General features: G+C 41.4%; 1 protein-coding gene across 1 annotated transcript in view; it reads left to right on the top strand.

Moving 5' to 3' along the window:
- The window catches only part of INO80 (INO80 complex ATPase subunit), a 125,309-nt gene that overhangs the window by 56,875 nt on the left and 54,159 nt on the right, over positions 1 to 14,275 (top strand). The window contains exons 23-25 of the mRNA XM_058666057.1: positions 1,298 to 1,391; positions 2,107 to 2,278; positions 13,528 to 13,668. Coding sequence (XP_058522040.1) covers positions 1,298 to 1,391; positions 2,107 to 2,278; positions 13,528 to 13,668 — 407 coding nt within the window. The remainder of the gene's footprint in view (positions 1 to 1,297; positions 1,392 to 2,106; positions 2,279 to 13,527; positions 13,669 to 14,275) is intronic.

Below are 14,275 nucleotides of genomic sequence, written 5' to 3' on the forward strand. Positions count from 1 at the left end.
TGGGAAGTGGAGCTGCCGGGATTAGAACCGGTGGCCATATGGGATCCTGGGTTGTTCAAGGTGAGGACTTTAGCTGCTAGGCCACGGCGCCGGGCCCAGGAAAGGTAAATTTTATGATTCATGGAAAGGAAGGTGTGTCAGGGATTTACCAAGATGTTCATTGTTTCCCTGAGTACTTTGGAGCTGGAAGTAATTTTGCCTATTTGATAGGCCTTTATTTCTAAAGCTTTGCTACAATTGAAGTAAGCAAATTAGTTCTCTTTCCAGTCTCTGTATACTAATACCAAGCAGTAGAAAATGTATCCAGGAGGACCTGGTGTGATGGCTCAGTAGCTAAATCTTCGCCTTGCAACTGCGGGGATCCCATATGGCACCAGTTCATGTCCCAGCTGTTTCACTTCCCCTCCAGGTCCCTGCTTGTTGCCTGGGAAACAGTAGAGGATGGCCCAAAGCCTTTGTTACCCTGCACCTGTGGGACGCAGGAGTCAGCTACTCCCCAGTCTCCCATGTTGGTGCAGCAGTCCAAGTTGGACCTCTTTTGCTGCTGTCTCAGGCATATTAGTAGGGAATGGCAGTAGAAGTCGATCACCCAGAACAGCTGGCACCCATATGGGATACCAGCACTCCAGGTAGCAGTGTAACCTGCTATGCTATAGCACTGACTCCACTGTCCAAAAGTAAGTCCAAGTTTTAGAATCTTTTACCTGGCATGACAAAGAAAAAGCAGTTATCCAAGAATCTAAAAACCCCAGACATGACTATTGAGCTACTTCTGTTCTGTACCATGTGTGCCATGTATCAATCAAGATTTTTTTTGTGTGATCTTCATAGAAAGATGTGACATAGTGGCTACATCACAACATTTTAAGAATCTTTTGGTTTTAGATACATATATCTAAAAAAAAACCCCAAAAGATTCTTAAAATGTTGTGATGATATATATTTTTTTATTTTTATTATCATTTTATGGTATAGTTTCATAGAGTCCAGCATCCTATTATTAAGATATAGTTAGCAGTTTCATTGGGAATCCATCTTTGATGTAGAAGTAGAGATGCATACTGTATTGTATCCTCACATCTGGATTTGATAATCTTTATAACACAATTACTATACCTCCCCTTAAATGAAAAGTCAAACACACACAAAAATTAACAACAGGAAAAAGAATAGAAATTTACAACTCCATGAAGTTGTCAAGAGGTTTTGATAATTCTTAAAGCAGAATGCAGCAACTGCATTCTGACAGTTATCTCTTGGTTTACTCTTGGTGTTAACATCATTTTTGATATTCCAGGTGTTAATGAAGAAAGTTGTTTTTCATTTCTTCGCTTTATTGATGTTTCTCCAGCCGAAATGGCAAACCTCATGCTGCAAGGACTTTTGGCCAGGTGAGAGACCCAGTCATTTCTGTGATGAGAAAGCAGTTAGGAGTAAGAGACTATAGCTGAATTTGTGAAATTAATGATTTCATGTTACATAATTTTAGAAACCTCAGGTTCTATTTCTGTTGTTAATAACATTTGTTATTTGCATGGGAATAGTAAATTTTCTTTTGCTCATTTAATTACATGTTGCTTCGTGATATACCTCAAATAAAAAATATTTAAGCTTTTCTTCCATATGCAGCAAGATTATCTTCAAGTACTAGCTTCAAGTTAACTTATTCTGTCCTTCTAGTACGTACAGGGTACGAGCAAACTGGTGATTCATTCAGTTAGTGGTACTTTGCAGTATATCCTATTTCATATATTCTAAAAAGTTCAGTTCTATGATGTTGTTATTTGGCATGTGCTTTTAATCATTTGAATACTTTTTATAATGTGTCATGAATTCATTAGGAAAAATTGTCTTGCATCAAGACTTCTTTCGTGGTAGTTTTGTAATATTTTCATTACTAGCAAGAAGAGATTTATGGAGGATTTTAGCTTAAAGTTTGAAATAGTAGCTTAATTGAAATTTAAGAAAGTCCTATTTCTGTAATGTTCAAGATTTACATGAGAGATATTGGTGGGAGATAACCCTTGGATGGTTGCTCACTGCTGTGAACAGCTCTCACAACTCCATGGAGCACTGAATGAGCATGTCTGCTGTGGTTTGTTGCAGATGGTTAGCTAGTTTCCTGTCTCTGAAAGCCTCCTACAGGCTCCATCAACTGCGCTCCTGGCGAGAGTCAGAAGGCGAGAGCTATGAGAGATTCCTGAAAAACAAAGATTTTCTTCTTGGGGTTAACTTTCCACTCTCCTTTCCCAACCTTTGCAGTTGCCCGTTGTTAAAGGTAAGCAATTATTGACCATAAATTACCAGTTACAACATCGTTTACTTTTCATTGTATCAGTAAAGAAAAGAAATGATGGCCTGAGAGAGTTAGTAAGCTGAGTTATAACAATATCCATTCATATATATGTATTTATATATAGAAGTGTGACAGATGTTATGGTTATGCAGGTTAACACATAAGTCTACATTTTGATAAAAATCACCTGGATAAAGGTAGAGAATACTATTGTGTTATATTCCTTGGTGAAAGGGTCATTTCCTGTTGATGAACAGACCAGGATTGGTCTAGTCTCTTCAGGTAGATTGTTTTGAGACATAGTGACTGACAGAAAGCTCCGTTCTGCTGGGTTTTTGGTGTTTTTTTTATTAGTATTATTATTTTATTTTACTTTGCTTTGCTTTAATGAAAAGATAGTGGCAAGAAGGAGAGACAGAGAAAGGTTCACTCACCAAGTGCCTGCAATGACTGAAGCTCAGCTGATCCTATGCCAAAACCCAGGATCTTCTTCTGGGTCTCCCATGTGGGTACAGGGTTCCAAGACTTTGGGCCATCCTCTGTTGCTTTCCCAAGCCAAAAGCAGGGAGCAGGATGGAATGTATATGGAATCCTGGCATGTGCTTGAAGGTAATGAATTGATCTGTTGAACCATGGCACTGGCCCTGCATGATTATCTCTGAAAGGCTAAGTTTCTGAGTGCCATCACATTGGAGGGTTAAAGCTTCAAGATATGTATTTGGAGATGGACACTGTTTAGTTTGGAATACTGATCTTTGGGGACTTCATGATGTTTCACTTTCTGAATATTAAGTGGAAATCCGGAAGCCACTTAGAGCAGTATGCATCTTTCATTAAAGAGTTACCCTAGGGGCCCGGTGGCGTGGCCTAGTGGCTAAAGTCCTCACCTTGAAAGCCCCAGGATCCCATATGGGTGCTGGTTCTAATCCCGGCAGCTCCACTTCCCATCCAGCTCCCTGCTTGTGGCCTGGGAAAGCCGTCGAGGACGGCCCAAAGCTTTGGGACCCTGCACCCGTGTGGGAGACCCGGAAGAGGTTCCTGGTTCCCGGCTTCGGATTGGCACGTACCGGCCCGTTGCGGCTCACTTGGGGAGTGAATCATTGGATGGAAGATCTTCCTTTCTCTGTCTCTCCTCCTCTCTGTATATCCGGCTTTCCAATAATAATAAAATCTTTAAAAAAAAAAAAAAAGCGTTACCCTAAAATGTAGTCATCACAAGGTTTTTCTGTGTTTTGATATACTTTCTTCTATACACATGTCAAATATGTTGTGTTCAGAGATAATGCAATGATAAGCAAGTTTGAAAGAGACAAGTGATTCAGACTTGGTCAAAGTAATTTGTTGTAGCCACTACACCCACAAAGCCATTAGCCTAGTGGCTAAAGTCTTCGCCTTACATGTGCCAGTATTCCATTTGTGCACTGGTTTTAACCGCAGTGGCCCTGCTTCCCATTCAGCTCCCTGCTTGTGGCCTGGGAAAGCAGTCGAGGACGGGCCATAACCTTGGGACCCTGTACCTGTGTGGGAGACCTGGAAGAAGCTCCTGTGTGCTGGCTTCTGATCAGCGCAGATCCAGCCGTTGCGCTCACTTTGGGAGTAAATCAACATACAGAAGGTTCTCTTCTCTGTCTCTCCTCATATCTGTATATCTGCCATTCTAATGAAAGTAAATAGGGCCCGGCAGTGTGGCCTAGCGGCTAAAGTCCTCACCTTGAATGCACCGGGATCCCATATGGGCGCTGGTTCTAATCCCGGCAGCTCCACTTCCCATCCAGCTCCCTGTTTGTGGCCTGGGAAAGCAGTTGAGGACGACCCAATGGTTTGGGACCCTGCGCCCGCGTGGGAGACCTGGAAGAGGTTCCTGGTTCCCGGCTTCGGATTGGCGCGCACTGGCCCGTTGTGGCCACTTGGGAAGTGAAACATCGGATGGAAGATCTTCCTCTCTGTCTCTCCTCCTCTCTGTATATCCGGCTTTCCAATAATAATAAAAATCTTTAAAAAAAAAAAAGTAAATATATATTTTTAAAAGATTTATTCATTTTATTACAGCCAGATATGCACAGCTTCGTTTAGGTCTGCCCTATCGGTCAGATCCCTAAGCACTTGTGTGATGATCTGCCACTTTTCCAGTTGCTTATCAGGGAGGTAGATCTGAAGTAGAGCAGCTCAACAGGAACTCTGCTTATCTGGGATGACTGCTTTACAGGCTGGCCACAAGCCCAGCCCCCTGTTGTTTATTTTAATGTTTGTTTATTTTATTTGATTCATTTGTTTTTTATCTGCTTGGAAGACAAACAGGGAGAGAGGGAGCAAGAGATCCTGATCTTCCATCTACTGGTCCATTTCCTAAATGGATGAATCCAAGGATGGGCCAAGCCAAAGCCGGGAGTCACAGACTCCATTTGGGCCTTGCACATGAGTGGCAGGACGCAAGTGATTGAGGTTATCCTCCTCTGATTTCTGAGATACCTTAGCAGGAAGCTGAATCAGAAGTGGAACAGCAGCTGGGTCACCACAGTTGGAGTTTTTTCTTACCACTGGCTTTGTGTGGATGAGTCTGTTTCTGGCCTCCATTGTATTGGCCTTTCTGTCTGTTCTTGAATTAGTTCTGCTCTACCTCATCGACTGTAGCTTCATAACGAATCTTTGTACTTGGTAGCACAGGTCCTCAGGCTTTGTTCTTCAGTGTTACCTTGACTGTTTTTAATCTTTTATGTTGTCCTTTAAATTTGGGGGTCAGCTTATGAATCTTAGTTTAATCTCATTTCTTTTTTGGCAGTATAAATACATATTTCAGTGGTGTCCAAATGTTCTCTTATGTTTCACTTACTAAAAAATTCATAATCCATTTCTTGCAACCTGTGTTTTTTGTTCAAAATCATAATGATACGTTAAAATATTATTTTCCTTGTGAGTTTTGCATATGCTTACTGTGGAAACCGCTTCTGTACTGTGAAAGCAGCTTAGTTTAATTAGGGATTGACGATAGGGGAGGTTCCTTATTTTCCCCCCACATATTCTCCATTTCAAGATGTTTTCAAATGTTTGACCTCAACAGTCAGTAGTATTTGAGTAATATAGGACATTGCTTTGTGTATCACAAGTCTTGTCAGTTGACTGAAATCTCGTGGTATACTGTCAATCTTAGTTGTCTGGTGCTTGTTTTTTTGCCTTTGTTCCTGCCTACCTTCAAAATAACCCCCTCCTAATGCCAATCTGGTACAGCAGAGAGAAAACACATGTAGTTAGTGTTGTTTGCTGCCAAGTAACACACATCATAGTGTGCAAAGTATGTGAACAAGTCTTTGTCTTCTCACGGGAAAAGTCATTCATGCCCATTAAAAATATACACACATGCACTGACTGAAAGTAACAGTTGTTCAAAATAAGACTTGAAAGAAAGCATAATATGCAGTTAATTTCCAAGTGAATGGTAGATCATGAGCAGTGAAGTTCAGAACAGAAGACCACTTCAGGTTGAAACAAAAAAAAATCTTCATAGAAAGGAATCAAGTTAAACATTCCAAATTAAAGATTTCATAGAGGAAGCTGGTGTGATGGCTTTAGTTAGCTAATCACTGCTGGCAAGTGCTCTTATCATATGGGCACTGGTTCATGTTCCATCTGCTCCACTTCCCATCAGGCTCCCTGCTTGAGGGCGTCTGGCTCCTGGCTTCGAATCCGCTCAGCTCCAGCCAGGATGGACACTTGGTGGGTGAATCAGCTGACAGAAGATCTTCCTCGCTGTCTCCCCATTTCCCTGTATATCTGAGTGTCCAATAAAAATGAAATCTTTAAAAAAAATATGAAAATGTTTTGGGGGACATTTAAGTTTGTAGGAAAGGAAAGTTTCAAAGTTGAAGAGCACTAAGAAGGAAACTGAGCATGTAAGAGAAGCAATTGGTAAGAATGCAAAGTGGTTACCTTCTATATGGTGGAAAATTCTCTGAATACTGGTAGAGGTCTTTGAGTAAGAGAACAATAATTGTCTGACACACACACATACATAAAGGCTTGTAATATCCAGAATAACTAAAACTAAGCACAAAAAAAGGAAAGTCCTATTTTGTAGGCCCTTCAAGCCTACAAGATACTACTTGCCACCCACATGAGAAACCTAAATTCCAGGCTCTGGGCCTTTGCCTAGACCAGTCCTGGTTACTGTGAGCATTTAGGGAGTGAACTAACATATGGAAAATCTCTCTCTGTCACTCTGCCTTTCTGATAAATGAAGAAATAATTAAAATGTATTTATTTATTATTTTAAGATTTTTTTTTATTGAAAATTCAGATATACAGAGAGGAGGAGACAGAGAGGAAGATCTTCCATCCACTAATCCACTCCCCAAGTGGCCGCAGTGGCCAGAGCTACGCTGATCTGAAGTTGGGGACCAGGAGCCTCATCCAGGCCTCCCACGCAGGTGCGGGGTACCAAGGTTTCGGGCCATCCTCAGTTGCCTTCCCAGGCCACAAGCAGGGAGCTGGATAAGAAGTGGAGCCCCTGGGATCAGAATAAGCACCCATATGGGATCCTGGGTGCCTGTAAAAACAGGACTTTAGCAGCTAGGCTCTTGCATCAGGCCCAGATTTTTAACAATTTAAATAAATGTTTCCTGAATGACTTAGTTAGTGAATATTGATGTACGTATTATATTAGTCTTTGGAATGTGTTGTGTATTTTCGTCTGAAAAGGTGTTCTGCAGCCTGCAATTACAAGTATAGTCTTGCTCAGTATTTACATAGTTTTGGAAAGAGTCAACATTTCCTGGTAGGCAGGTAGATGTATAACTCATTTGATCATTTTTTTTTAATTATTTATTATTTAACTTCATTAATTACATTGTATTATGTGACACAGTTACATAGATACTTGGGTTCTCCCCACCCCTCCCCAAACCCTCCCACCATGGTGGATTCCTCCACCTTGTTGCATAACCACAGCTCAAGTTCAGTTGAGATTCCCCCATTGCAAGCGTATAACAAACATAGAGTCCAACATCTTATTGTCCAGTCAAGTTCAACGGCTTTGGTCATGCATTTGCTTAGATAAGCACTAGTGGCTTAGGGAACGAGGACCCTGAGAAACATGTATAGAAACCTCAGAAATAATTGAAAGAAGTGTAAGTAAATGTTAACCCCTGTAGTAGTTATCTGTACTTACATGATAACCTAAAACTTTAAGCTGAAAACAAGAAACACTTCAGCCATTAGCATTAACATTAGCTAGTTAGTTACATTGAGGTGGATGTGGCACTACGGGTTATATCTCTGCTTGTGATTTCCACCTCACATATCATAGTGCCAGTTTGAGTCCTGGCGACTTCTAATTTCGCTCCCTGCTGATGTGCTTTGGAAACAGCAGGTAAATGGCTCAAGTACCTGAGTACCCGCCCATCTGTATGAGGCACATTGGAATTTGATCAGGCCCCACTTTGGATATTCTTACTGGAGAATAAACCAGGAGATGGAAGATCTCTCTATCATCCTGCCTTATAAATAAGTAAATCTGCTTTTTTGGGGGGAAGGTATTTCCTGGATGGTTAAGTGCTTGTTGTAGCACTGAAGTCTCCATTTGAGTTGCTTGTTTCCATATCAGATCCTGGGTTCAAGTCTGTTCTAATCCTGATTTCATTGTCCTGCTGTTAACATAGCTTGTGAAGCAGCAGATGATGTCTTAAATAGTTGGGTTCTTGCCACCATGTGGGAGACCTGGATTGAGTTCCAGGCTGCTAGGTGCTTGGTAACTGAACTGAACTCTATCTCTGTGCATCTCTGTCTCAGTCTCTCAAAAAGTAAAGCAATCATCATCATTTTCATCATCATCATATGAAGGGCAGGTGTGTGGCCTAGTGGCTCAGATGCCCATGTCTTGTATCAGATGCTTGGGTACCAAGCTCCATGTCCTATCTTCATCTTCCTTCTAGTGCAGACCATGGGATGTAACAGTCATGGCTCAATTACTTGGATCTTGCCATTAATGCAGGAGACCTGGATTGAGTTTTCAGTGTTGTCTCAGCTTTAGTGTAGCCCAGACCTAACCGTTGTGGGTATCTGGGGAGTCAAGCAATAGTTGGGAGATCTTTTTGTGTCTCTGAAAACAATTATGTAAAAGAATACTTTATGAAGTTGTAACCCAGACAGAGTTAAGTAGTTATCTGGAAGATGGACTAGAGTCTTAGCATCTGCATGCTTTTATGTCTGTCAGTTGTAAACTGGTTGTTAGCTAGAGGTCCCAGTTCTTTTGCAATCCACATGTGAACAAGGTTGGAGTGGGAGGCATTGTGTAATTGAGAAAATTAGAAAGGAGACAGAAGCAAGATAAAGGTTATAAAAGTGGAGTAGCCGGAGAAAAGCCCTTTCTCTGAGGAAGGGAGGTTATCCCAGAAGGCTTATTGCCTCAACCTTTCATAGAACTGCTTGGGCTGTCAAATTACAGGCATTGATAATGGCACGAAGTTTGATAGTTATACCCATATTTGTGTTGAACAGACAATGCATTATAATCAGAAGGCAGCACTGTGACCCAAGTGTGGATGTCAGTACATGACTGTCTCAAGAATGTTCTTAAAGCATCTGTGGCCTTGGACCATTGACTCACTGTGGACCCTTGCCTCAGGCCTTGACCTTAGTGTCAGACTTCTGCACATTACCCTCAAATGTTGGTATTGATCTCTGGTACCAGCAGTCTGTGAATTGAAGACTCCAGACCCAGTCCTCTCTGCTGGTTTATTTATTTATTTTCTTAAAGATTTATTTATTTACTTATTGGAAAGGCAGATTTACAGAGAGGAGGAGAGACAAAGATGTACCATCTGCTACTTTACTCCCCAAATGACCACAATAGCTAGAGCTGAGCTGGTCTGAAGCCAGAAGCCTGGAACTTTTTCTGAGTCTCCCACACGGGTGCTGGGTCCCAAGGCTTTGGGCTTTCCTCGACTGCTTTTCCAGGCCACAGGCAGGGAGCTGAATGGGAAGTGGAGCAGCCAGGACATGAACCAGCACTCATGTCAATTCCTGGCAGTTGGAGGTGAAGGATTAGCTAATTGAGCCATCGCCCCAGGCCCAGAATCTGCAGGGGGTTTTTTTGTTTGTTTTGTTTTTAAATTTATTTATTTATTTATTTTAAAATTATTTTATTTTGGTAATCTTTACATAGTTGATTAGGGCACAAAGGGTCAAGGGCTGGAAAGTGCGTAAGACCATTGTTTCCACATTAATATATATATATATTTTTTTCTTTTGAATTTTATGGTACAATTTTGTACAGTCTGGGAATGAGTGATTCAAGAGAGGCAGCAAGGAGGAGACATAATGTCTTTTATGTCCTATTTTTGCAGTCTTACATTTAGCTCCCATTCAAGGGGAGGCAAAGTACCCTCTACCTTTTAAACAGAAAGAAGTGTGAAAGAATTTGTAACCGTACCTAGTTCCTCAACTCCGGGCCTGGCACAGTGGGCTAGTGGCGGAACTCCTCCCGTTGCATGCGCCAAGCTCCCATGTGGGCATCAGTTCGTATCCTGGCTGCTCCACTTCCCTTCTGCCTCGCTGTTTGTGACCTGGGAAAGCAGTAGAGGATGTCCCAAAGCCTTGGGATGTTGAGCCCGCTTGGGAGACCTAGATGAGGCTTCTGGCTTCAGCTCAGCTCAGCCGTTTGTAAAGTGGATCAATGGACAGAAGATATTTGTCTCTCCTCTATGTAAATCTGACTTGCCAATAAAGATAAGTAAATCTTTAAAAAAAAAAATCCACAGCTCCTTACTGTTAGGACTGATGCCATTATATTAGGTACTTCCTTTTGAGTTCCTTTTTTGTAGGTGGATTCTGAGTGTGGCAGTATGAAAGATCTTTCATAACTAGGACAGAATTTGGGAATCTTCTTGTTTTCTCTGTCACGTGCTTCTGTTCAGAGCTTTATTTTAGCCACATCTAATGCTGCCTGGGAAACATAATAAATATGGTGTAAATTTGACATGCATCTTCAGCAGGGAATATTGCTCATAAGCCATACAACAATGTGAGCAGTTTTGTTCTTTGTTGAATCTTTGATATCTTGCATTTTTGTTTAATTTGTCCTACTAGTTCTGATTATGTACCTTTGTTTGTTTCTGAATAATGCACTAAAACTTAGAATTTCACCAACTCTTCTTTTTGTTTGTTTATTGTTTATCCTAGTACTAATAGGTATAGTAGCCATGTTTTAATATGCATAAGTTGTTTGAAAATTTTAGGATAATAACATGTAAGCTGAACCAGATTCAGTGTTCAGATCAGCATTAGTGAAAGTAGGGATTATTCTCAAATACGTGGACATGAAATGAAAATTGAGGCTAAAGTTGGAAGAAATATCAGGGTTATAAAATTCCTTTGTAGCTGTCCAGATAGGCTTTGAATTAATATTCCTATATTCATCTTTTTCCTCAGAATGAAGGTAGAAAACACTTCATTCTGTTAATTTGATTTATAAAGAGTAATAGATAATTGTTGAAGTAGCCTGTCTTCTAAATACAGTTTGCTATCTTCAGCTCTGTGAGAAGTTGCCTGAGACCTTACAATACTCATGCAGTAATGTTGAGCAGTATAATCCAGTGCTCCTCTTCCCTTCTGCCTCGTAGAGATGAATGAATCTGCTCGGTAGGAAACTCTACCACCACCCGGTATGCCAAGAATACTCTGCTTGTTAGAATTTTGGAAGTTTAAAGAGCAAAAGTAGATCCTGTAAGAAATATAGCATTTCCTCCTCTTTCAAGTAGTAGATTTTAGGCTACTCAGTTAAATACCACATTAAAATTGAAAGTTGGCAGAAATAGTACCAACATTGTTCGCATTTCCTATCTCATTCGCAGTGACATTGTTGCTATGGTAATGGTTTTCTTAGACACTGTATGTATTGAAAGCTTTGTTTATGCATTCTACAACTCCTGTGAGCTCAGTAACTCATAGAAACTGGAGCACTAGAGAGTTTGCCTTTTGAAATATACAAAAGGTTCCATATATAAAGCATTGTTTTGGAAAGGTTTGGTATATGTTTAAAGTTTAGACACTATTCTCCAATTATATGCTTAGAGAAGTTGGCTATTGGTGAAGAACCCCCCAAACAGGAAGTTTTCAGGAAGGCTTCCGCTAGATGTTAACTTTCAGTTACAGTATCTACGTTTATCATCATTTCCTGAGATCGTGAGAGCTGCCAGGTCCCCTCATGGAAAGATCTGGGAAGCCACTGTGTTTTTCTGCATTTTATTTTCCCCCTTTTTGTTTTGTTTTGACTCTGAAAATGTCTGTGAAAATAGGATCCATGTTGTTTAGTATTTGATTTACAAACACTACATCCTTTATTTGCAACTGAGACATTTTCTCCATATCCATACTTTATGTGTTAACAGACACAGAATACTAATTTTTAAGTAATAATAACTTAAATACTAACATTAATGCACTTCTTAATTTTAGAAAAATGGGAAAATGCATAGTGCTTGTTAAATGAGTAAGTCTGTAGCTGAGGGGAAAAAATATATGGAAAAGTCACTATCTGTAGTGCTGGCATCCCATACGGGTATTGGTTTGAGTCCTGGCTGTTCTACTCCAATGTACCTGGGAAAGCTGCAGAAGATGGCCCATGTGTTTGAGGTTCTACACTCAAGTGGGAAACCCAGATGAAGTTCTTGGCTCCTGGCTTTGGATTGGGGCAACCCTGGCTGTTGCGGCCATTTAGGGAGTGAACCCACAGATGGAAGATCTCCCTCTGACTCTCCTTCTCTCTTTAACTCTGCCTTTCAAATAAATACATACAGTCTTTAATAAAACAAAAACACAATAAAGTATGTGTCTTCAATGCTGCAGGGTGGCAAGGAGTGTACAGCTGTGGGGCCTGTTGTCCTGGTTTACTTATTTTCACTTGAGATTTTTGCATGATGCCAAAAAGATTTTTCCTTAATGCCTAACTTCCCTGCGGTCTATGTATTATGTTTCTAGTAGCAAGATGCACACAGCTGCCAGTGTATTCAAAAGCAGGAGAAAGGGACAACAGAATAGTAAAAGCTGTGACTTGCATGAAAACCAAGTCACATCCTCCAAAATGTGGCATTATCTCTTTTTTTTCCTAAATATTTTTTTTAAAGATTTATTTATTTTTATTACAAAGTCAGATATACAGAGAGGAGGAGAGACAGAGAGAAAGATCTTCCATCCGATGATTCACTCCACAAGTGACCTCAACGGCCGGTGCTGTGCCAATCCAAAGCCGGGAACCAGGAACCTCTTCCAGGTCTCCCACACGGGTGCCGGGTCCCAAAGCTCTGGGCCATCCTCAACTGCTTTCCCAGGCCACAAGCAGGGAGCTGGATGGGAAGTGGAGCTGCCGGGATTAGAACCGGCACCCATATGGGATCCCGGTGCGTTAAAGGCGAGGACTTTAGCTGCTAGGCCATGCCGCGGGGCCCATTTTTCCTAAGTGTTTTGTTTATGACCAAAATAGAGTAAAAACACAAATGTTCTCTTGTATTCCTCGTTGCCAGGTATCCTGCACAATAATGATGTAGGAGGAACACACTAAATAAATACTTTACGTTATCTTGCTTGAGGCATTAAATTTTCCTGTATCTGGCTTGGTCTGCCAATCCATGGCATTATATAAAGATGGGTTGCATATTGTGAATCCAAGAACCACCAGTGCTGAAGAGGATATAAAAAAACTAATGCTCGCCGATCCGAAGCCGGGAGCCAGGAACCTGTTCCAGGTCTCCCACGCCGGGTGCAGGGTCCCAAAGCTTTGGGCCGTCCTCTACTGCTTTCCCAGGCCACAAGCAGGGAGCTGGATGGGAAGTGGAGCTGCCGGGATTAGAACCGGCGCCCATATGGGATCCCGGTGCGTTCAAGGCGAGGACTTTAGCTGCTAGGCCACGCCGCCGGGCCCGGTCATCACTATTTTTAACTCAAAGATTTCCACAGGTCTCAACAATACTATATAGTTCTTTTTTTTTTTTTTTTAAAGATTTATTCATTTTATTACAAAGTCAGATATACAGAGAGGAGGAGAGACAGAGAGGAAGATCTTCCGTCCGATGATTCACTCCCCAAGTGACCTCAACAGCCAGTGCTGCACCAATCCAATGCCGGGAACCAAGAACCTCTTCCAGGTCTCCCACATGGGTGCAGATTCTTAACAGTGACTTTTTTTGTTTGGCTTATATTCAACATAATTGTCATTGACATTAATGTGTGGTTTTGTTTTGTAGTCTCTTGTTTTCAGCAGCCACTGTCAAGCAGTGAGTGGTTACTCAGACCAGGTCATCCATCAGCGAAGATCAGCTACCTCCTCTCTTCGTTGCTGCCTGCTCACTGAGCTGCCATCTTTTTTGTGTGTGGCCAGTCCACGAGTAAGTACCATGGGAGGGAAGAGTTGAAGTAGATGATAATGCAAAAATAGCTTTCAAAGAATTGCTTTGTTTCTTTTTTACACTATTGTGTTAAGCTATTTGGATTTTAGAAACCACGTATATTCAACTATGTAAAAACAAGGGCTTCCATGTTCTTGACCTTCCCAAGAGAACATTTCCTCACCTTGAATTGTGTTGTATGATGAGTAACTTTTCCTCTCATTTAGTCAGAGACTGTGAATTACTGTGACTTATGGAGCAAGCCATATGTCTCATAGATTGACTTCCAACAGAGTCAAGGGACAGTGGAGCCATTTGTCATTTGTGTTAGGGTTTTTGAAGGTTTTCTCTTTTTTTTTTTTTTTTTTTTTACAGATTTATTTATTTTATTACAAAGTCAGATATACAGAGAGGAGGAGAGACAGAGAGGAAGATCTTCCGTCCGATGATTCACTCCCCAAGTGAGCCGCAACGGGCCGGTGTGTGCCGATCCGAAGCCGGGAACCTGGAACCTCTTCCAGGTCTTCCACGCGGGTGCAGGGTCCCAATGCATTGGGCCATCCTCAACTGCTTTCCCAGGCCACAAACAGGGAACTGGATGGGAAGT

This window comes from Ochotona princeps, chromosome 6 (assembly GCF_030435755.1).
Source record: "Ochotona princeps isolate mOchPri1 chromosome 6, mOchPri1.hap1, whole genome shotgun sequence".
Classification (NCBI taxonomy): domain Eukaryota; kingdom Metazoa; phylum Chordata; class Mammalia; order Lagomorpha; family Ochotonidae; genus Ochotona; species Ochotona princeps.